This window comes from Bos indicus, chromosome 9, assembly GCF_029378745.1.
Source record: "Bos indicus isolate NIAB-ARS_2022 breed Sahiwal x Tharparkar chromosome 9, NIAB-ARS_B.indTharparkar_mat_pri_1.0, whole genome shotgun sequence".
NCBI classification, from domain to species: Eukaryota; Metazoa; Chordata; class Mammalia; order Artiodactyla; family Bovidae; genus Bos; species Bos indicus.
This window is the reverse complement of record NC_091768.1, coordinates 41,101,547-41,123,603: the sequence shown is the minus strand read 5'-3', so window position 1 is coordinate 41,123,603 and position 22,057 is coordinate 41,101,547. Positions and strand designations below refer to the sequence as shown.

Below are 22,057 nucleotides of genomic sequence, written 5' to 3'. Positions count from 1 at the left end.
TATAAACAGTGCTGCGATGAACATTGGGGTACACGAGTCTCTTTCCCTTCTGGTTTCCTCAGTGTGTATGCCCAGCAGTGGGATTGCTGGATCATAAGGCAGTTCTATTTCCAGTTTTTTAAGGAATCTCCACACTGTTCTCCATAGTGGCTGTACTAGTTTGCATTCCCACCAGCAGTGTAAGAGGGTTCCCTTTTCTCCACACCCTCTACAGCATTTATTGCTTGTAGACTTTTGGATCGCAGCCATTCTGACTGGCGTGAAATGGTATCTCATAGTGGTTTTGATTTGCATTTCTCTGATAATGAGTGATGTTGAGCATCTTTTCATGTGTTTGTTAGCCATCTGTATGTCTTCTTTGGAGAAATGTCTATTTAGTTCTTTGGCCCATTTTTTGATTGGGTCATTTATTTTTCTGGAGTTGAGGTGTAGGAGTTGCTTATATATTTTTGAGATTAGTTGTTTGTCAGTTGCTTCATTTGCTATTATTTTCTCCCATTCTGAAGGCTGTCTTTTCACCTTGCTAATAGTTTCCTTTGTTGTGCAGAAGCTTTTGAGTTTAATTAGGTCCCATTTGTTTATTTTTGCTTTTATTTCCAATATTCTGGGAGGTGGGTCATAGAGGATCCTGCTGTGATGTATGTCGGAGAGTATTTTGCCTATGTTCTCCTCTAGGAGTTTTATAGTTTCTGGTCTTACGTTTAGATCTTTAATCCATTTTGAGTTTATTTTTGTGTAAGGTGTTAGAAAGTGTTCTAGTTTCATTCTTTTACAAGTGGTTGACCAGTTTTCCCAGCACCACTTGTTAAAGAGATTGTCTTTAATCCATTGTATATTCTTGCCTCCTTTGTCAAAGATAAGGTGTCCATATGTGTGTGGATTTATCTCTGGGCTTTCTATTTTGTTCCATTGATCTATAGTTCTGTCTTTGTGCCAGTACCATACTGTCTTGATAACTGTGGCTTTGTAATAGAGTCTGAAGTCAGGTAGGTTGATTCCTCCAGTTCCATTCTTCTTTCTCAAGATAGCTTTGGCTATTCGAGGTTTTTTGTATTTCCATACAAATTGTGAAATTATTTGTTCTAGCTCTGTGAAGAATACCGTTGGTAGCTTGATAGGGATTGCATTGAATCTATAAATTGCTTTGGGTAGTATACTCATTTTCACTATATTGATTCTTCCAATCCATGAACATGGTATATTTCTCCATCTATTAGTGTCCTCTTTGATTTCTTTCACCAGTGTTTTATAGTTTTCTATATATAGGTCTTTAGTTTCTTTAGGTAGATATATTCCTAAGTATTTTATTCTTTCCATTGCAATGGTGAATGGAATTGTTTCCTTAATTTCTCTTTCAGTTTTCTCATTATTAGTGTATAGGAATGCAAGGGATTTCTGTGTGTTGATTTTATATCCTGCAACTTTACTATAATCATTGATTAGTTCTAGTAATTTTCTGGTGGAGTCTTTAGGGTTTTCTATGTAAAGGATCATGTCATCTGCAAATAGTGAGAGTTTTACTTCTTCTTTTCCAATTTGGATTCCTTTTATTTCTTTTTCTGCTCTGATTGCTGTGGCCAAAACTTCCAAAACTATGTTGAATAGTAATGGTGAAAGTGGGCACCCTTGTCTTGTTCCTGACTTTAGAGGAAATGCTTTCAATTTTTCACCATTGAGGATAATGTTTGCTGTGGGTTTGTCATATATAGCTTTTATTATGTTGAGGTATATTCCTTCTATTCCTGCTTTCTGGAGAGTTTTTATCATAAATGGATGTTGAATTTTGTCAAAGGCTTTCTCTGCATCTATTGAGATAATCATATGGTTTTTGTTTTTCAATTTGTTAATGTGGTGTATAACATTGATTGATTTGTGGATATTGAAGAATCCTTGCATCCCTGGGATAAAGCCCACTTGGTCATGGTGTATGATCTTTTTAATGTATTGTTGGATTCTGATTGCTAGAATTTTGTTAAGGATTTTTGCATCTATGTTCATCAGTGATATTGGCCTGTAGTTTTCTTTTTTTGTGGGATCTTTTTCAGGTTTTGGTATTAGGATGATGGTGGCCTCATAGAATGAGTTTGGAAGTTTACCTTCCTCTGCAATTTTCTGGAAGAGTTTGAGCAGGATAAGTGTTAGCTCTTCTCTAAATTTTTGGTAGAATTCAGCTGTGAAGCCGTCTGGACCTGGGCTTTTGTTTGCTGGAAGATTTTTGATTACAGTTTCAATTTCCGTGCTTGTGATGGGTCTGTTAAGATTTTCTATTTCTTCCTGGTCGAGTTTTGGAAAGTTGTACTTTTCTAAGAATTTGTCCATTTCTTCCACGTTGTCCATTTTATTGGCATATAATTGTTGATAGTAGTCTCTTATGATCCTTTGTATTTCTGTGTTGTCTGTTGTGATCTCTCCATTTTCGTTTCTAATTTTATTGATTTGATTTTTCTCCCTTTGTTTCTTGATGAGTCTGGCTAATGGTTTGTCAATTTTATTTATCCTTTCAAAGAACCAGCTTTTGGTTTTGTTTATTTTTGCTATGGTCTCTTTTGTTTCTTTTGCATTTATTTCTGCCCTAATTTTCAAGATTTCTTTCCTTCTACTAACCCTGGGGTTCTTCATTTCTTCCTTTTCTAGTTGCTTTAGGTGTAGGGTTAGGTTATTTATTTGACTTTTTTCTTGTTTCTTGAGGTATGCCTGTATTGCTATGAACTTTCCCCTTAGGACTGCTTTTAAAGTGTCCCACAGGTTTTGAGTTGTTGTGTTTTCATTTTCATTCGTTTCTATGCAAATTTTGATTTCTTTTTTGATTTCTTCTGTGAGTTGTTGGTTATTCAGCAGCATGTTGTTCAGCCTCCATATGTTGGAATTTTTAATAGTTTTTCTCCTGTAATTGAGATCTAATCTTACTGCATTGTGGTCAGAAAAGATGCTTGGAATGATTTCTATTTTTTTGAATTTACCAAGGCTAGATTTATGGCCCAGGATGTGATCTATCCTGGAGAAGGTTCCATGTGCGCTTGAGAAAAAGGTGAAATTCATTGTTTTGGGATGAAATGTCCTATAGATATCAATTAGGTCTAACTGGTATTGTATCATTTAACGTTTGTGTTTCCTTGTTAATTTTCTGTTTAGTTGATCTATCCATGGGTGTGAGTGGGGTATTAAAGTCTCCCACTATTATTGTGTTATTGTTAATTTCTCCTTTCATACTTGTTAGCATTTGTCTTACATATTGCGGCGCTCCCATGTTGGGTGCATATATATTTATAATTGTTATATCTTCTTCTTGGGTTGATCCTTTGATCATTAGGTAGTGACCATCTTTGTCTCTTTTCACAGCCTTTGTTTTAAAGTCTATTTTATCTGATATGAGTATTGCTACTCCTGCTTTCTTTTGGTCCCTATTTGCATGGAAAATCTTTTTCCAGCCCTTCACTTTCAGTCTGTAGGTGTCCCCTGTTTTGAGGTGGGTCTCTTGTAGACAACATATGTAGGGGTCTTGTTTTTGTATCCATTCAGCCAGTCTTTGTCTTTTGGTTGGGGCATTCAACCCATTTACATTTAAGGTAATTACTGATAAGTATGATCCCGTTGCCATTTACTTTATTGTTTTCGGTTCGAGTTTATACACTGTTTTTGTGTTTCCTGTCTAGAGAATATCCTTTAGTATTTGTTGGAGAGCTGGTTTGGTGGTGCTGAATTCTCTCAGCTTTTGCTTGTCTGAGAAGCTTTTGATTTCTCCTTCATATTTGAATGAGATCCTTGCTGGGTACAATAATCTGGGCTGTAGGTTATTTTCTTTCATCGCTTTAAGTATGTCTTGCCATTCCCTCCTGGCTTGAAGAGTTTCTATTGAAAGATCAGCTGTTATCCTAATGGGAATTCCCTTGTGTGTTATTTGTTGTTTTTCCCTTGCTGCTTTTAATATTTGTTCTTTGTGTTTGATCTTTGTTAATTTGATTAATATGTGTCTTAGGGTGTTTCACCTTGGGTTTATCCTGTTTGGGACTCTCTGGGTTTCTTGGACTTGGGTGATTATTTCCTTCCCCATTTTAGGGAAGTTTTCAACTATTATCTCCTCAAGTATTTTCTCATGGTCTTTCTTTTTGTCTTCTTCTTCTGGGACCCCTATGATTCGAATGTTGTAGCGTTTAATGTTGTCCTGGAGGTCTCTGAGATTGTCCTCATTTCTTTTAATTAGTTTTTCTTTTATCCTCTCTGATTCATTTATTTCTACCATTCTATCTTCTAATTCACTAATCCTATCTTCTGCCTCTGTTATTCTACTATTTGTTGCCTCCAGAGTGTTTTTAATTTCATTTATTGCATTATTCATTATATATTGACTCTCTTTTATTTCTTCTAGGTCCTTGTTAAACCTTTCTTGCATCTTCTCAATCTTTGTCTCCAAGCTATTTATCTGTGATTCCATTTTGATTTCAAGATTTTGGATCAATTTCACTATCATTATTCGGAATTCTTTATCAGGTAGATTCCCTATCTCTTCCTCTTTTGTTTGGTTTGGTGGGCATTTATCCTGTTCCTTTATCTGCTGGGTATTCCTCTGTCTCTTCATCTTGTTTAAATTGCTGAGTTTGGGGTGTCCTTTCTGTATTCTGGCAGTTTGTGGAGTTCTCTTTATTGTGGTGTTTCCTCGCTCTGTGTGGGCTTGTACAGGTGGCTTGTCAAGGTTTCTTGGCTAGGGAAGCTTGTGTCAGTGTTCTGGTGAGTGGAGCTGTATTTCTTCTCTCTGGAGTGCAATGAAATGTCCAGTAATGAGTTATGGGATGTCTATGGTTTTGGGGTGACTTTGGGCTGCCTGTATCTTGGAGCTCAGGGCTGTGTTCCTTACTGCTGGAGAATTTGCTTGGTATGTCTTGCCCTGAAACTTGTTTCGCCCAGAGAGGTTTACAGCATTATATGGAGAAGAGCAGAGTGAGGAGGGAGGTAGATGTGACCCGAATGAGATGAGGTGGAGTCAATAGAGGAGAGAGTGGGCTATTCAGTAATCTCTTCCTTATGTGCACTCCACAACTGGACCACTCAGAGTTGTTCACAGAGTTATACAAAGAAGAGAAGAAGGAAGAAGGTGGCAGAGGTGGCCAGGAGGATAAATGGGGGGAATGAAAAGGAGGGAGACAGATCCAGCCAGTAATCATTTCCCTAAGTGTTCTCCACTGTCTGGAACACACAGAAATTCACAGAGTTGGGTAGAGTAGAGAGGGGTTAGGGAGGAGACACAGGTGACCTAGTGGAGAAAAAGGAGAGTCCAAAGGGAGAGAGAACAGTTAAGCCAGTAATCTCGCTCCCTAGTGAAAAATGGGTACTGAAGATTGGGTTCTTAAAGGTACAAAATTGGTAACAAATACATAGAAGCAAAAATTTAAAATCTAGAGTAGAGTTTGGAATTTCAAAAATATGATGTTAAAGAAAAGAAGAAGGAAAAGAAAGAGAGAAAAAACGAACAAACAAAAACAAACAAGGTCGCAAAAATTATACAGAAAATATAGGTACAAAATTGATAACTAATACCAAAAAGCAAAAGTTAAAAATCTAGAGTAGAGTTTGGAATTTCAAAAATACAATGTTAAAAAAAGAAGAAGAAAAAGAGAGAGAAAAAAACAAACAAACAAGAACAAACAAGGTCGCATAAATTATAAAAAAAAAAAAATTTTGGTACAAAATTGATAACAAATACCAAAAAGCATAAATTAAAAATCTAGAATAGAGTTTGGAATTTCAGATATACAATGTTACTTAAAAGAAGAAGAGAAAGAAACAGAGAAAAACAAAAAGTAAAAATAAAAAAGGGTCACAGAAATTATATAAAAACAAAAACAAAAAAAAACTATAGGTACAAAATTGATAACAAATACTAAAAAGCTAAAATTAAAAATCTAGAGTAGAGTTTGGAATTTCAAAAATACAATGTTAAAGAAAAGAAGGGAAAAGAAAAAAAAGTCAAAAAAATTATTTAAAAAAAATATATATATATGAAGTTTGCTTTAAAAAAAATAGGGTCTTTTTTTTTTTTGCAAAGTAATCAGTTATAAAAGTGGAAATTAAAGGAATAATAGAGGACTTAAATTTTTTTTTTTTTTTATAGGCTCACTTGTTCAGTCGCACTGAGGGGAGGTAGGGAGGGATGCTGCAAACAAATAACACTGGCGTGTGCTCGCAGTGCCTCAGCCACACTGGGTCTGCCCCCAGTTCACGACGCGTGTAGCCTCTCTGCCCACGCTGCTCAGGTTCTAGGTTGCTCCGCCGGGAACCATCCGCGGCCCACCCTGGGCTGCCTGTACTTCCCGGGTCCAAGCCGCTCAGGTTCAGGCACTCGGGTAGTCCTCAGAGGCGCAGACTCTCAGTTGGGCCTGCGTTTTGTGCCCTTCCCAGATCCAAGCAGCTCAGGTGATGAGGTGTTTTGCGCGCGCGATTGCTGCGACTTATCGCCTCCCCACCACTCGGTTATCTAGTTTTGCACCGGCACACCTTCTCAGGCAGATGTTGACCGTCCAGACCCCCAAGAAGTTTTAGTTAGCAAAGAAGCCTGCTTACAGTTTTATAGATAATGTCTCTCTGGGGCTGCGATTGTCCCCTTCCGGCTCTGGCTGCCTATCACCAGAGGGGGATGGTCTGCCGCCAGCTATCTCTGTTCAGTCCTTTATTCCGTGTGTGGGTCTGGCGGTGTCATAGGTTAGGGCTGGCTTTTCGCGTGGTAGATATCCCACAGTCTGGTTTGCTAGCCCAAATTATTTCGCTCAGATAGTGCTCGGGGTATTCAGGCCAGATTCTTGCGATGCAGCCCGCGCCGCGCCTCCCTGCCCAGCCCCCGCTTGCTAATGGCGTGTGCAGGCGTCTGCGCTGCTTCTCCGCTGGGAGAGTTACCGTAGGGCTTGCAATGTGTGGGTTTTAATTATTTATTTTTCCTCCCTGTTATGTTGCCCTCTGTGCTTCCAAGGCTCGGCACAGATTCGGCAGTGAGAAGGTTTCCTGGTGTTTGGAAACTTCTCTCTTTTTGAGACTCCCTTCCCGGGACGGAACTCCGTCCCTCCCTCTTTTGTCCCATTTTTTGTCTTTTGTATTTTTCCCTACCTCCTTTCGAAGACTTGGGTTGCTTTTCTGGGTGCTTGATGGCCTCTGCCGGCTTTCAGAAGTTGTTTTGTGGAATTTACTCGGCGTTTAAATGTTCTTTTGATGAATTTGTGGGGGAGAAAGTGTTCTCCCCTTTCTACTCCTCCGCCATCTTAGCTCCTCCTTCTAGCTTGAAGGATTTTGAGCATTATTTTGCTAGCATGTGAAATGAGTGTAATTGTGCGGTAGTTTGAACATTTTTTTGGCATTGCCCTTCTTTGGGATTGGATTGAAAACTGACATTTTCCAGTCCTGTGGCCACTGCTGAGTTTTCCAAATTTGCTGTCATATTGAGTGCAGCATTTTAACAGCATCATCTTTTAGAATTTGAAATAGCTTAGCTGGAATTCTATCACCTCCACTATTTTTTTCATAGTAATGTTTCCTGGATGAAAGCAAATTGAACTGTCCTCTGACACACAGAGGAAGCAGTATCAGAAATGACAGATAAGAGGCACTTGGAAGAGGTTCATGCCTTTGTGTTCAGGCAATAGCAATCTGACCAAGTCAGAAGTTTCTTCTTGACAGAAGTCCTCTATTCTCTTTGAAAAATCTCCAGGGACTTAGCGAACTTCTGTGAGAGATTGAACAACTTGAATTCACCTCTGCACATTATCTCTTCTTCTGACTTCAGGTTCAACCGCCATATGTCTCACTATGCTCTTCGGGGGCAGATCATAGCATACTGCAACAGCCTGAGAGCCCTACTGGACGATTTCCCTACTATCAGAGATACTTTTTTCATGGTGGGACAACGACAAGAAAATAAGGAGTTGAGGGACTCCAATGATGGCCTCAAGAATGACCCCAGGTGTGGAATTTTCTTTTGAGCTTGTTATTCCCCCATCCCCTCCCCACTCCTCCCAGGGTAGAGGTTTATTGAGTTTGGTGTTTAACCTTGATTTTCTGTCCAGAAGGGCAAAAGAAAGAGTTAATACTCTAAGAATAAGAGTATCTTTGTGTTTGAATACAGAAGGAGTTCTTTGTTTATGGGCTGTATGACTGCTTTTTCAATCTATGAAGTTTTGTTTTGCCCTGGAGTACCCAGAAATTTTCATCAGTCACACCCTTTTACATAAGCCAGAATCTAAAATAAGCAAACAAATAAGTAGACATAATCTAGAACTGTTGTGGCTTTAAATATTCAGGAAAAAAAAAAAACTATACTTCAGTGCTTTGGGTAAATCAGTGTCCTTCTGTACTTCTCTGATATCAGTCAGTTCAGTTCCATTGCTCAGTCGTGTCTGACTCTTTGCGAGCCCATGAATCGCAGCATGCCAGGCCTCCCTGTCTATCACCAGCTCCTGGAGTTCACTGAGACTCACGTCCATCGAGTCAGTGATGCCATCCAGCCATCTCATCCTCTATTCTCCCCTTCTCCTCCTGCCCCCAATTCCTCCCAGCATCAGAGTCTTTTCCAATGAGTCAACTCTTCGCATGAGGTGGCAGTGTCCTGCTAAGGATTCTAAGACACCCCAAGCTTATGAGATTGTTGTGATTGATTGGCAATGACCATGGTCAAGGAAAGGGAGAAAGGAGGCCTCCCTGCTTGTGTTTGCCATCTCCTTGACTAGAAGAGTCCCATATATTCTATAGGTTTAAAATTCTAAGATGCTACTTAATCCTTAAAGAGCTGAAACATACTGTTTAGTTTTAGCAGAGACACCCTGCCCCTGAACCAGAACCTAAATAGAAGAGGGGCCAGGGGAAGCTCTCTTGCAAAGAAGGATGCCCCTTGAGAGCTCTGTGGCCTTCATGGCTCTAGAGTAGACTGGAGTCTGGAGACTAGGCTGACGCTTGGCCATACTCCCAGGAGCAAGGAGTAGTGGTGTTGGCTGATGGGTGATTGAAGAAGGGACTAAGAGAGACGACACTAATACTCAAGCCCTTACTGTGTGACAGGCAGATCCACCACTCTCCCACACAGCTGCTTTATGAATAAGAAAGTGCTGTTTCCTCTGGGCAGGGGTAGTCCCATGCCAGGGTGCAGAGTTTGGCGAGTCAAGTATAGGCTGGATTTTAGCTACTGTTGGTTGCCTCAGGGCACAAACTGAACAATGGTACATGGTAGCCTTGGTGCCAAGAGCTGCATAGCAATGAATTAAACATGGTTCCCGCCCTTCAGGCAAGGGGAAATAGACAATGACCAAACATTGTGATAAAAAATAAAATTAAAGTATAATGAAAGAACCCACCAGGAAATATTCAGTATTATCTGAAGGATCAGGGAGGTGGGGATGAAGAACTAGGTGGGCTTCAGGGAAGGGGGTACACTAAACCTGGGTCTTGAAAAGACTAGTGTTTCAGGTGGACAAGGAAAGAAATTCAATTCAAGCTGGGAGACCCACATAGATATGAGACAGCATATCTCATGATATGAGACAGCCATGTGGACCTCCCCGTGGCTCCTGTTCCAGGGTATATGAGAATGAATTGGGGAAGCAGAATAGATAGTGCAACGGGCAAGATCCAGAAGTCTGCTCTTTGTCCTTCAACAAACAGGCTTCCTTGGTAGCTCAGACAGTAAAGCATCTGCCTGCAGTGCAGGAGACCTAGGTTCAATCCCTGGGTCAGGAAGATCCCCTGGAGATGGAAATGGCAACCCACTGCAGTATTCTTGCTTGGAGAATTCCGTGGACAGTGGAGCCTGGTGGGCTACAGCCCATGGGCTCACAAAGAGTCGAACATGACTGAGTAACTAACACTTTCACTTTCAAACAGGGAGAAGGGGGCAAGATGATTGTTGGTGCCCATTTAGGAACCTACTGAAACTGCGCAGACAAGAGATGTTTAGGGAGGTTAAATCAGCGAGGTGCTGGGTTTAATGCAGAACTGAGTGAGGAGAAGGAAGAGGAATCTAGGATGTTACCCAAAGTCTCTGGCTTGTGAATAAAATGATGGTAGTCTTGCTGTTGTTTAATGGGTACAGAATTCCAGTTTTGGAAGATGGAAAAAAATTTTTTTCTGGAGATAAATGGTGGCAGGTTGCACAACAGTGTAAATGGACTTAATCCACTGAAATGTGCACTTAAAAACAGTTAAAATGGTAATTTTATGTTATGTATATTTTATCACATTTTTTTAATGGGGGGAAAAAAAGAATGGTCATGCCATTAAGAGGAGAGATGTGGAGGGGGAGATAATGAATCACAGCTCAGAGGCACCAGCTATGAATATCTTTCCTTGGTCTCCCAACAAGTCTCAGACTCTTCTTATTCTAGATGTTCTCCACTTTCACATACTTCCATTCCTCCACACATCCATCACAGCATCATGCTTGCAAATCTAGCTGCCTCTGGAATGTAAGATCCTTGAGGGCAGAGCCTATCTTCACTTCATACCCTGGGTGTGTACCTCTGCCTTGGACCTTGGTTTGAAAGAGAGGATGGGGAGGGGTAAATGAGCCCTCAGGAAGTGGAGGCAGTTCCAGCCCCTTTGATTCAATTATGAAATAATAGACCATGTCATCATCTGCTGCTAGGAATCTGGTATGAGGCTTAAGGAAGATTTGGAGTTACTGAAAAAAGGAAATGGACATGAGAGCTGATCAAAGGAAAGAAAACCAATTTTTCTTGGCGTGACACAGCTCAGACTGGAAACCATTTATTTGTTGCATCAATAAATTTAGCGGTGTGATTTCTTCCAGCTGTGCTCAGCAACATGTGACTAGAAGCAGAAAGCAGACTAGCTAGAGGGATCCAGAGTTGGAGTTTTGCTAGATGGATGGGCTGTAAGTACGAAGAAGTAAAGAATTGAAGGTGCTGGTGGGAGTGTAGTTCGCATGATCAGCTGTGCTCATTGTTGATTGTAGTGTTTCTTTGGAGCACCTTTGAACAAATAACAGAGATAGGACGAGATTAAGCTGGTTTTGATCTGCTCCAGGACAGGACACTTTCAAACTATGGTGGGGCTTCCCTGGTAGCTCAGATGGTAAAGAATCCACCTGCAATGCAGGAGATATGGGTTTGATCCCTGTTCAGGACGATCCCCTGGAGAAGGAAATTTCAACCCACTCCAGTACTCTTTCTTGCCTGGAGAATTCAATGGACGGAGAAGCCTGGTGGGCTACAGTCCATGGGATCGCAAAGAGTCAGACACGACTGTGTGACTAACTTTAACTTTCAGGACAGGATTGTCTGACTTTTTGGTGGCTGAAATAAGAGGAGTTCTCCAAGCTAACACCACCGTACTTTGTTTCTGAACTTCAAATTACCTGTTTAAAATACTGAGACTTGAGACTAACCCAAGTAGAGTTTTAAAAATTTTAAGTTTCATATTCAGAATGTTTGATATGGAAAACATTAGACCTCAGTTAAAATGAATTACATTTTATTTTAGGAAATGAAATGGGTCATCTGAATTTCTCCTAAGGACCCAGAAATAATGACAATCAAAAACTGCCCCAGTGATTTCCAAAATGCTCTCTAGAAGGTGAAACCCTCCCATTGAGAGTCCTTGCTATAGACAATGGAGTGTGAATGGAAACTGCGCACAAGAGAGCTATGGGGTCAGTAGGACCTGAGGGGTAAAGAAGGAAGCATCTAAAAACCCTGGGTTCTGGTTTTGAAGACTTGGAGGTTATGGTTCTCTTAACACAGGACGAAGCCCAGGATCGGGGTGTGGGTGGGGGTGAGGAGTTCAGTTCTTGCCTTTTTTGACTGAGGTGGTCTGAGGCACTGCCAGCCAAGGTGGAACAAGTTGGGACCAAGGAACTATGTAAGGGCTTCTGAGGAACTGGCCATGTTCTATACCCCAGGCCAGGTAGTAGGTAACTGGGCTGTGTGAATCCTTAAACCAGACATATATGAATTATATTTGTAACCAAAAAACTGCTATACTGGTGCCTAAGAAATGATAAAGTATTGAGTTGGCCAAAAACTTCAATTAAGTTTTTGTAATATCTTATGGGTAAACCTGAAACAACTTTTTGGCCAACCCAATATCTGAAGAGGGGCTTCCCAGGTGGCAGCTAGTGGTAAAAAACCCTCTTACCAATGCAGGAGACTTAAGAGATGTGGGTTTGATCCCTGGGTCGGGAAGATCCCCTGGAAGAAGGCATGGCAACCCACTCCAGCATTCTTGCCTGGAGAATCCCATAGACACTGGAGCCTGGCAGGCTACAGTCCATGGGGTCTCAAAGAGTCTGACACAACTGAAGTGACTTAGCACAACATAGGAAGGAGGAAGGAAAAGAGGGCCTGAGTCTGGAGAACTTGACAGGAATCTGGCAGGGAAGGAAGGAAAACAGAGGCTGGTCTCTGGAGCCTGAATTCTACAACTGGACAAATCTGTGCTTAAATCTCAACTTCTTCTCTTACAAGTTGGTTAGGCAAGATCTTTGTAACCTGGTTGGTCAGTCAGTCAGTCAGTCAGTACAGTCGCTCAGTCGTGTCCAACTTTTTGCGACCCCATGGACTGCAGCATGCCAGGCCTCCCTGTCCATCACCAACTCTAGTTTACTCAAACTTATGTCCATTGAGTCGGTGATGCCATCCAACCATCTCATCCTCTAACCTGGTAGGGCCTCTGTGAACCAGGAACAGCATAGGAATGTCTCAAGTTTGTCATAAGAATTAAGTGAGAAAATTGTCACCCCCAGTATGGTGTCAGTGTTGTAGCCACACGTTCTGGGAAACAAACTCACTCAGAAGGACAATGCCGATAGTGGAGTGCAGTTTATTACACTGGCCGGCCCAAGGCAGAGTCTCCTCTTAGCCTAGGACCCCAACCAGTTTTTGTGAAAACCTTATATACCCCTAGGTGTACGTGCCCAAACCCACCTCCCTAAATTCCCTAAAACTAGCCTGAACAAAGGAAAAGAAAGATACAAAGATAACCGTGATTCATATGCCTTAGGCCTAGGTAGTTAACAGTGGACCATTATCAATAGGCCTGTGCTCATACCCCAATAAGCATAATAGAATTCATGATTCTATTTGGTTACACAGATAATTAGGGTATTCTTTTAGGGGACGGAGAGTCTAGGTATGAGCCCTGGGGCTCTTCCATCTAGGGGTCTGGTTTTCCAGTTGGTATGTGGTTTCCATAGATACTGGGCATATAGATCAGAGTCCATAGTCCAGCCCAAGATGGAGTTCTGCTTTCTGGCCTGTTCTGTTTCCTCCTTCAGTTCAGTCGCTCAGTCGTGTCCGGCTCTTTGCGACCCCATGAATCGCAGCACGCCAGGCCTCCCTGTCCATTCATGCCCTCTCTGCTTCCTTTCTTATCACACCTTTCCCTGCGTCTGTGCCCACGCCTTCTTCCCAACACAACTGAGACTAAAACCAGCCCAACTGCTCTTCTCCCGGTGAGTTATTTATAACTGTGTCCCCTTTATTTATAACTGCGAGCTGCCTGAAAAGGAGTCCTGCTGCCCTCGGGCTTAGACATTTGATGTGTGTGTCACCGCAATGCGAGCTCTGGCGCTGCGGCTGGAGGGCGGAGGTATAAATAGTTCACACCGGGAGCCCCTTTTAGAGAGAGAAACGCTGTACTACCGGATCTCTCTTCTCATACCGCAGGAGTTTTCAGCCCCGGCCACGGCGTTTGCTGTCTGCTGATGGGAAAGTCTTCCTCAACTTATGGTTCATACCCCATCCTTCTGAAGTGCTGGTTATGTTCAAAACTCTGCCAGAAAAGGTTTGTATTTTTTTATCTGTGCCAGAATGGAAACTGGCTGTTTTTATGTCCCACAGTTAAACATGTCAGTTTCAGAGAATATCTCTTGTTGGTTTTTTTTCCCAGGAACATTTAATAACTGAAATCTCTCAGCTTCTCATATTTTGCTTGCTTTATTATAATTTCCCTTGTGCCTCGTTATTTCATAGTTCTGCTTCTCCGTGGTCATTACTAAACACTAATGGAGCTTCTGAGACTCCTTATTAATCCTTAATTTCCTCCCCAGCTCCAAGAAAACCCCACCCTAATATGCTGAAGCTGAAGAGAGGTTGAGATCACACTTAATCACAGTAATTAGCTGGTTTCTGTTTTTTCAGGAGTTCCTCTAAGTACCTCATTTACTGATAAAGGTTAACCATTAAAAAGAATAGATACAGAAATACGTAGTGCATTCAAGTATTAACTAAATAAAATGCAGTGTTGAAAATGGCAATTTGGGAACATTCTGATTTTTCTTTGTAAGTGAAAACCTGCTTAGCAATCTAGGATTCTCACCCTTTCCACCCCCCCCCCCACCCCCCTTTTGAGGTGTGGGGCTTCCCTGGTGGCTCAGATAGTAAGGAATCTGCCTGAAATCCAGGAGATCCTGGTTCAGTCCCTGGGTCGGGAAGATGCCCTGGAGAAGGGAATGGCAAGCCACTCCAGTATTCTTGCCTGGAGAATTCCATGGACAGAGGAGCCTGGCGGGCTATATACAGTCCACAGGGTTGCAGAGTCAGACATGACTGAGCAACAAATACTTGTTGCTTCTGCTGCTAAGTTGCTTCAGTCGTGTCCGACTCTGTGCAACCCTATGGACAGCAGCCCATCAGGCTCTGTCCACTGGATTCTCTAGGCAAGAATACTGGAATGGGTTGCCATTTCCTTCTACCAACTAATACTTATTGAGGTGTAATTAACAAATAAAATTGTATATATTTAAATTGTACAGCATGATGATTTGATATACATTATAAAATGATTACCACAGTTAATACATTCATCACCTCACATAGTTACTTTTTTTGTTTTTTGGAGGTGAGAATGCTTATCCAACGCTAACAAAATTTCAAGTATACAATACAGTGTTAATAACTATAGTCACCATGCTGTACATTAGATCCTCAGAACTTATTTATGTTACCTCTTGACCACATTGCACCATTTCCCCCTTCCCCTGGTGACCACTTTTCTGTACGTTTGACCTTCATTTTTAGATGCCACATATGAGTGAGATCATACAGTGTGTCTTTCTCTGTGGCTTATTTCACTTAGCATAATGTCATTCAAGTTTACCCATGGTTGTAAATGGCAGTTCTTTTTTATGTCTGAATAATATTCCTGTGTGTGTGTATGGTTGTGTGTGTGACATTTTCTTTATCCACTTATCCATACACTGGACACTTAGGTTGTTTCCGTATCTTGGCTATTGTGAGTCATGCTACATGGAAGTGCAGATAATCTCCTTAATATATTGATTTATTTCTTTTGATATATCCCCAGAAGTGGGTTTGCTGGATCATATATTATAATCTTACATGCAGCAGAATGAAACTAGATCCCTGTCTTACACCAGTCACAAAAATTAACTTCAGGTGGATTAAAGACAACTGTTAAGACTGGAAACTATAAAATCTTAGAGGAAAACCAGGAAAAAGACTCTTTGACACCAGTCTTGGCAATGATTTTTTTGGAAACAACAACAAAAGCATAGGTAACAAGAGTAAAAATAAACAAGTGAGATAATATCAAACTAAAAAACCTCTGCTGGCAAAGGAACAAATCAATGGAAGGAGAAGGCAACCTACATAATGAGAGAAAATATTTGCAAACTATATATACCTAAAATATGGAAGGAACTCATATTATTCAATAGCAAAAGCAAGAACAAAACAAAACAAAAAATTTTTAAACCTATAATCTGATTTTAAAATGGTCAAAGGACCTGAATAGACATTTTTCCAAAGGAGACATACCAATGACTAACACATAAATGAAAAGGTGTTCAACATCACTAACCATCTGCTGCTGCTGCTGCTAAGTCGCATCAGTCATGTCCGACTCTGCGACCCCATAGACGGCAGCCCACCAGGCTCCCCCGTCCCTGGGATTCTCCAGGCAAGAACAATGGAGTGGGTTGCCATTTCCTTCTCCAATGCATGAAAGTGAAAAGTGAAAGTTAAGTCGATCAGTCGTGTCCGACTCTTCGTGACCCCATGGACTGCAGCCTACCAGGCTCCTCCGTCCATGGGATTTTCCAGGCAAGAGTACTGGAGTGGGGCGCCATTGCCTTCTCCGACAGGGAAATGCAAATCAAAACTGATGAGATATCACCTCACACCTGTTAGGATGGCTGTTATTAAAAAAGACAAGAGAACAACTGTTGGTGAGGTTGCGGAGAAAAGGAAACATTTGCACAGTTGTTGCGGAGAAAAGGAAACATTTGCACAGTTAGTAGGAATGATGATTGGTGCAGCCATAATGGAAAACAGTGTGGAGATTCCTCAAGAAATTAGAAATAGAACTACCCTTTACTTCATTTATTCACCATGAGCATTTTTTTAGGGCTTTTAAAAAATACAAAACTGCTACGTTCTGCAGTTAAGTCATAATTTTTCTCTTTTCCTTTGCTGAATGTTGATATTTAAGATCCATTGTTTGTTTTTTAGTCTTGTGTTTAAACTATATTGTTAAGTAGTTACGTTTTCCTTACAGGTAGGAAGAAATAACAGCCCTTAGGGCAGTGTTGTCTGAATATGAGTCCCGGCTAGGAATTTATTTGTGAACTTTGTAATTTGTTGATCATTGGTAATACAATCATATTTTGATGTGGTTTTGGCCACCAATGGCTTTAAAGAAAGAGAAACACGTTGTTTTAATTCCCCAGAAGGAGTTACCTTGTCAAAAGACATATATAACCTGTTATAACATATATAAAAGCTTGTTGTTCATTTTTTCAGTTACTATCTTGTAGATATTATTATGTATTATTCTGTGAAAATGTTTATTTAAAAATTCTTAAATATATTGTCCCTAATCAATGCTCATATATTTTTGTGTTCCCTTAGAAATTTCTTGAAAATTATTTCTTTGTATTGATTTTACTCACAGGTAGCTTTTAGAGCCTTAAAGCTAACTCTGCAGCTGATAGCCCCTCTTCATGACATTGTGGCCTACCTTTTCAGTTTTGCTAAACTTGGAAATTGTCCAGCATGTTTTGAATTTCCTCTGAGTCCTAACCCTCTGAGAGGTGACTGGGGAGGAACTGAGGGTATTGGTAAGTGATTAAAGGTGATTAAAATTGCCTTCAATATTCAGTTGAAATTCCATGACATGCTTTTTTTTTTTTTTAAGCTTTATTGAGGCATAGTTGAATAAAATTTGAGTGAACAATATAATATTTGATATACATATACAGTATACACTGTGGAAGGATTTCCCCCATCTAATTAATTACTGTGAAGCCCTTAATGCTCAGAAAGAGAGAGAGAAGTCGCTCCGTCGCATCCGACTCTTTGAGATCCCATGGACTGTAGCCTACCAGGCTCCTCCATCCATGGGATTTTCCAGGCAAGAGTACTGGAGTGGGTTGCCATTTCCTTCTCCAGGGGATCTTCCTGACCCAGGGATCAAACCCAGATCTCCCCCATTGCAGGCAGACACATTACCGTCTGAGCTACCAAGAATGCTCAGAAAGACAGGACTAAAATATTTCCTCATAAATGACAAAATGGCAAAGGGAAAGTCCCATCATATACTGTCTCCAAACTGATTGATTCCACATTTGTTGGCTAAACCACAAAGTATGCCAAGTCAGAATTGGGCCTGGGGTTTTGCCCTGCCTTTGTCACTTGGATTACTGGAAGCTGGGCTCTTTACTCTCTGGGTCTCTGTTGTCATCTGTAGAATAAGGGTGATGATAACTGTCTTAGAAGGTTGTTCTGTGGATTCAGTTCAGTTCAGTCACTCAGTCATGTCCAACTCTTGGCGACCCCATGAATCGCAGCACACCAGGCCTCCCTGTCCATCACCAACTCCCGGAGTTCACTCAGACTCACGTCCATCGAGTCAGTGATGCCATCCAGCCATCTCATCCTCTGTCGTTCCCTTCTCCTCCCACCCCCAATCCCTCCCAGCATCAGAGTCTTTTCCAATAAGTCAACTCTTCGCATAAGGTGGCCAAGTTTCAGCCACCTCATGCAAAGGTGAGGTGTTTACTGGAGTTTCAGCTTTAGCGTCATTCCTTCCAAAGAAATCCCAGGGCTGATCTCCTTCAGAATGGACTGGTTGGATCTCCTTGCAGTCCAAGGGACTCTCAAGAGTCTTCTCCAACACCACAGTTCAAAAGCATCAATTCTTCGGCACTCAGCTTTCTGTGGATTCAAATCTGTAAAAAGTTTAGAAGGATGTACAAGTACCCTTTAAATACTAGTTTACTTTCATTCCCTTTCCCCTCCTGGCCTTCCTGAAAGGTCAGAGCCTTGCAGACAGCCCTTAGGTAGCTAACAAGACCCAGTTGGTAGTCCTGTAGTAAGAATAGTTGAGGCTTTAGTTTTATCTGCCCATTGCTAATCCAGGAACTCCAACTCAGCACGATTTCTCAGATAAACACATGAGATGAAGACACTGAGATGCTTAGTAAACTGGGTTTATCAAAAGCAGTGAAACTAATCTTAGTATTTTAATAATTTGACTCCCATCCAAATTATGTCATTAGTCATGTAAATATTAATTAATTGATAGCAATATATTATAACATAGTAGCCAAGGATTTTAAAGTGTGAGAAGAACCAAAACAATGAGGTAACATGCCTATTTAAACCTAAGTGATCTTAAAACAAATGTGATATAATTTGAATCTATTCCTCTCTGGCCAGTGCATCAAGGAAGTGTTTGTGGGAGATTCTGACTTGTTCCAGGAAGAAGATTGATGCCTATATCTGAGGAGAGGAGCATGAAGGACTGGGGTTGGTGCTGCCCCAGCAGAGAAAGCTCAGAATTACTGAGGGCCTACTAGCAATTCTTCATTAAGCATCAAGAAATTACAGAAGTTCCAAAGCACTCTTAGCTCCTTTCCTTTTGCTAATCTGGGGACTGTTGTAAAAGGGGTTTACTCAGAAAATAAACTAAAATGCTCTCAGTAGAGCTGGATGTTAGTTGAGGAAAGGAAGAAAGGAAAATAGGCCAGGAAAAATGCCACCCCCCACCTCGAGAAGGGGAGACAGGTATTATATGGAGATGAGGAAGAGCCAGAGCTGTGTTTCCAGGAGAAGTCCCTGCATAGGAAGTTCTATAGCAGCTGGGAGGGGAGAAGCCCACAGGGAAGATGATCTGGGGGGACCTACCCCCACTTGAATCAATGGAGAAAAATAGGAGGGCTTGTCCTGGAGGAGGACAAACAGAGGATGCTGGCAAAGGAAACAGGCAGGGCTACATGTGGCCAGTCCAGAAGGATGACCCCACCAGTGTGACACTGAGGGATAGTAGGAAATAAGGCCCAGTTGTTGAGGACCTAGAACTGAGGAGGAAGGCAATTGGTTTCTTACTATTTATATGCTTATGAACTGGAAACCATTGAAATATCTGGGGGTCCAGGCTTTCCGAGGTGTGCAATTAGAGACCTACATGTTGTCATGTTGCCAGTAAAAATATTTGTGCTCCAGGGAGAATGTACAAAGTTTTACATACTTTGCTTTGCTGAAAATAGATAAAGAGCAAACTGAACTAAAAAAAATTCCACTGTAAGATAATCATCTTTTTTAAAGGCTAGGCTGCTTAGTTCCTGGCCTGCTTCCCAGAGGAGGCAAGGAGAACTAAGGTGAAAAGATGAGATGGATCTGTTCATATACCCACCCAACTCCCTTTAGCTGTTTCAGAATTATTTGGAGTTAGATAAAAGGACGTAGGTAGACTTATGTACTTAAAAAAATTTTTTTTAAAGAAACACTTCAAATTTCCGCTGTGGTCCTCCCACTTGACAGAGGAAGCAGCTCTTAGACACTGTGGACTAGTTCCTTGGACCCTGCAAAATTCTCTCCTTCCCTGAAGGCCAGCAACTCCCTTTGGAGTCAGTATGAAGCAGAGGATGTAATCAGAATGTGGGAGTTTACATTGTGATTTCCTTGTAAAGGATTAGGAGACCAAAGAAACCCAGACACTACACACTGAACTTAAGGTTTCAGGAACAAAAGGTACTGGCTTTGAGTATTCCCATGGAGGCTGGGCCACTGTGATTTTTCTCTTTCTGATTTCCCACACAGAACCCTCCTGTGGAAAGGCACAAGAAAAGGCTCATTTGTTTCCTAGTGGAGAGTCTCCTCCTTCCCCCACCACTGTCCTCCTCCATGACCGCATGTAACCACCTGCCCCATCCTCACAGACAGGCTTTCTTCCCTGCCCGTGCCCACTATCCCTGCTCCCCCTGAGCACATGGCAACCGTCTACCCCATCCTCACAGACAGGCTGCCTTCCCTGCCCTTGCCCACCATCCCTGCTCCCTCTGAGCAGTGCAACCCCACAGAAAAAGGCCCAAATGAGGAGTATTATCAGTGTGTTAACTAAGAGAAGGTAGGCCTTCCTCCGTACCTGTATTTTAATGATAATGCCACCTGCCAGCACATAACAGTTTTGCTGGGAAGTGACCGTGTAAAAGTGCACACACAGAATTTTATAAACAATAATGGAAATAATGAGAAAAACCACGCATAATCCAACTATTCTAACAAGTGAAATAATTTTACTTTACTTCCTTCTAACCCTTGCTCAAATACATTTTACAGAGCTTTAATTACAGGGTATGTGCAACTTTATATTCTTTTTTAATTGTCATTACAGGGGATTATAAACTTTTTCTCCTGGTTACTGCATAGCCTGACAGAGTGTATTGCTTGTAGACCAAGCACACTAGACCTTGAACAAATAAGGCTCACCAACTATCCCTCCTCCCATCCACCACAAAATTCTTTGAGTTCTTGTACAATTTGCTGTGACTCCTCTTCTGGTGGAAGTTTCTTTTCAGCCCATATGACCATCAGATTTATAAAGGATTCATAAAAAGTCTAATGATTGACCCCAGTTCTTTTGTGGTTGGAAAAATACCCCCAAAACATTCTTCTGTTATGTGTAAAATGTCAAATGGGTATGAAATCTGGACTATGAGCTTCCCTGGTGGCTCAGAGGTTAAAGCGTCTGCCTGCAATGTGGGAGACCCGGGTTCGATCCCTGGGTCAGGAAGATCCCCTGGAGAAGGAAATGGAAACCCACTCCAGTATTCTTGCCTGGAGAATCCCATGGAGGGAGGAGCCTGGTAGGCTACAGTCCATGGGGTTGCAAAGAGTCAGACACGACTGAGCTACTTCACATCCTTTTCTAAAACCAAGAGCCCATATTGCAAGTACATGTTGGCTACCATTCTCAGACCTGGTTCTGCCCTCATCAGGCTCTCGTGGACAGCCTCCCTGTTCTCAGTCCCCTGCCTTCCATGCCAGAAACATAGAAAGAGTTCCAGTACCAGGCCAGTTAGGGTACAAGGCTGCTCAAGTCTGGGTGAGTTGTTTATACAGTGTAACTTTGGAAATGCTTCATAGGTCTCCCATCTCACTTCTGCCTTGGGCTACAATCAGGGATGATGATCAATTTCCACATTGCTTCTCTTTGCATAGCAGGGATGTCCTCTCAAGTAGAAAGCTATTACTCTCTCCACAGGGAGCTGATGAGCATTTCACATCAGCCAGCATTCTGTAGACCTGGAAATAGGGCCCACCCACCCACCCCACCAGTGCTCCCTAAGGACCATGATTTTTTTTTTTCTGTGCTTTCCCATTCTGAGTGGCTCATTTCCTGAGCCAATAATAGAGTTGCTAGTACAGCCATCTAGACCCAGGCCAGGTTCCTCAAACCAGTATTGAGTACCGTAAAAGGCCACTAGCTTAAATTTCCATCCAAAACACATATAAATCCTTTAGGATAAGGGTCCAAGAAATAAGCCTATTTAGGATCTCTCACATCTACTCCTGAAATGATGTGAATCTCCTAGAAGGATGTATGTTTCTGTATACATATATGTATACATATTTTTGCCTCCTTGGATGGTCTTGAGTCTTCATTAATCCATGAGCCATTGACAGGATGAGTCTATGCCAGTGTTGATTTGAATGGTACGGCTGTAAGAAATGGCCGCTGGTTTATAATAATTTCAAGCCCCTAATAGATTTACTGAGACCAATATCTTTCCCATTCCTTGTAATTTCTCTTTTTCAATCTATTTAGA

The 22,057-nt window shown here is 41.5% G+C and overlaps 1 protein-coding gene across 6 annotated transcripts in view; it reads left to right on the top strand.

Moving 5' to 3' along the window:
- LOC109563840 (uncharacterized) overlaps positions 1 to 22,057 on the top strand; it is a 205,093-nt gene that overhangs the window by 122,038 nt on the left and 60,998 nt on the right. For all 6 annotated transcript variants that reach the window (XR_011568321.1, XM_070795502.1, XM_070795501.1 and 3 more), the window contains 3 exons: positions 7,766 to 7,942; positions 13,653 to 13,770; positions 16,900 to 17,065. Coding sequence is in view for 5 of the 6 variants with exons in the window: in XM_070795502.1 (XP_070651603.1) it covers positions 7,766 to 7,942; positions 13,653 to 13,770; positions 16,900 to 17,065 (461 nt within the window). In the remaining variant the exon portion in view is untranslated. The remainder of the gene's footprint in view (positions 1 to 7,765; positions 7,943 to 13,652; positions 13,771 to 16,899; positions 17,066 to 22,057) is intronic.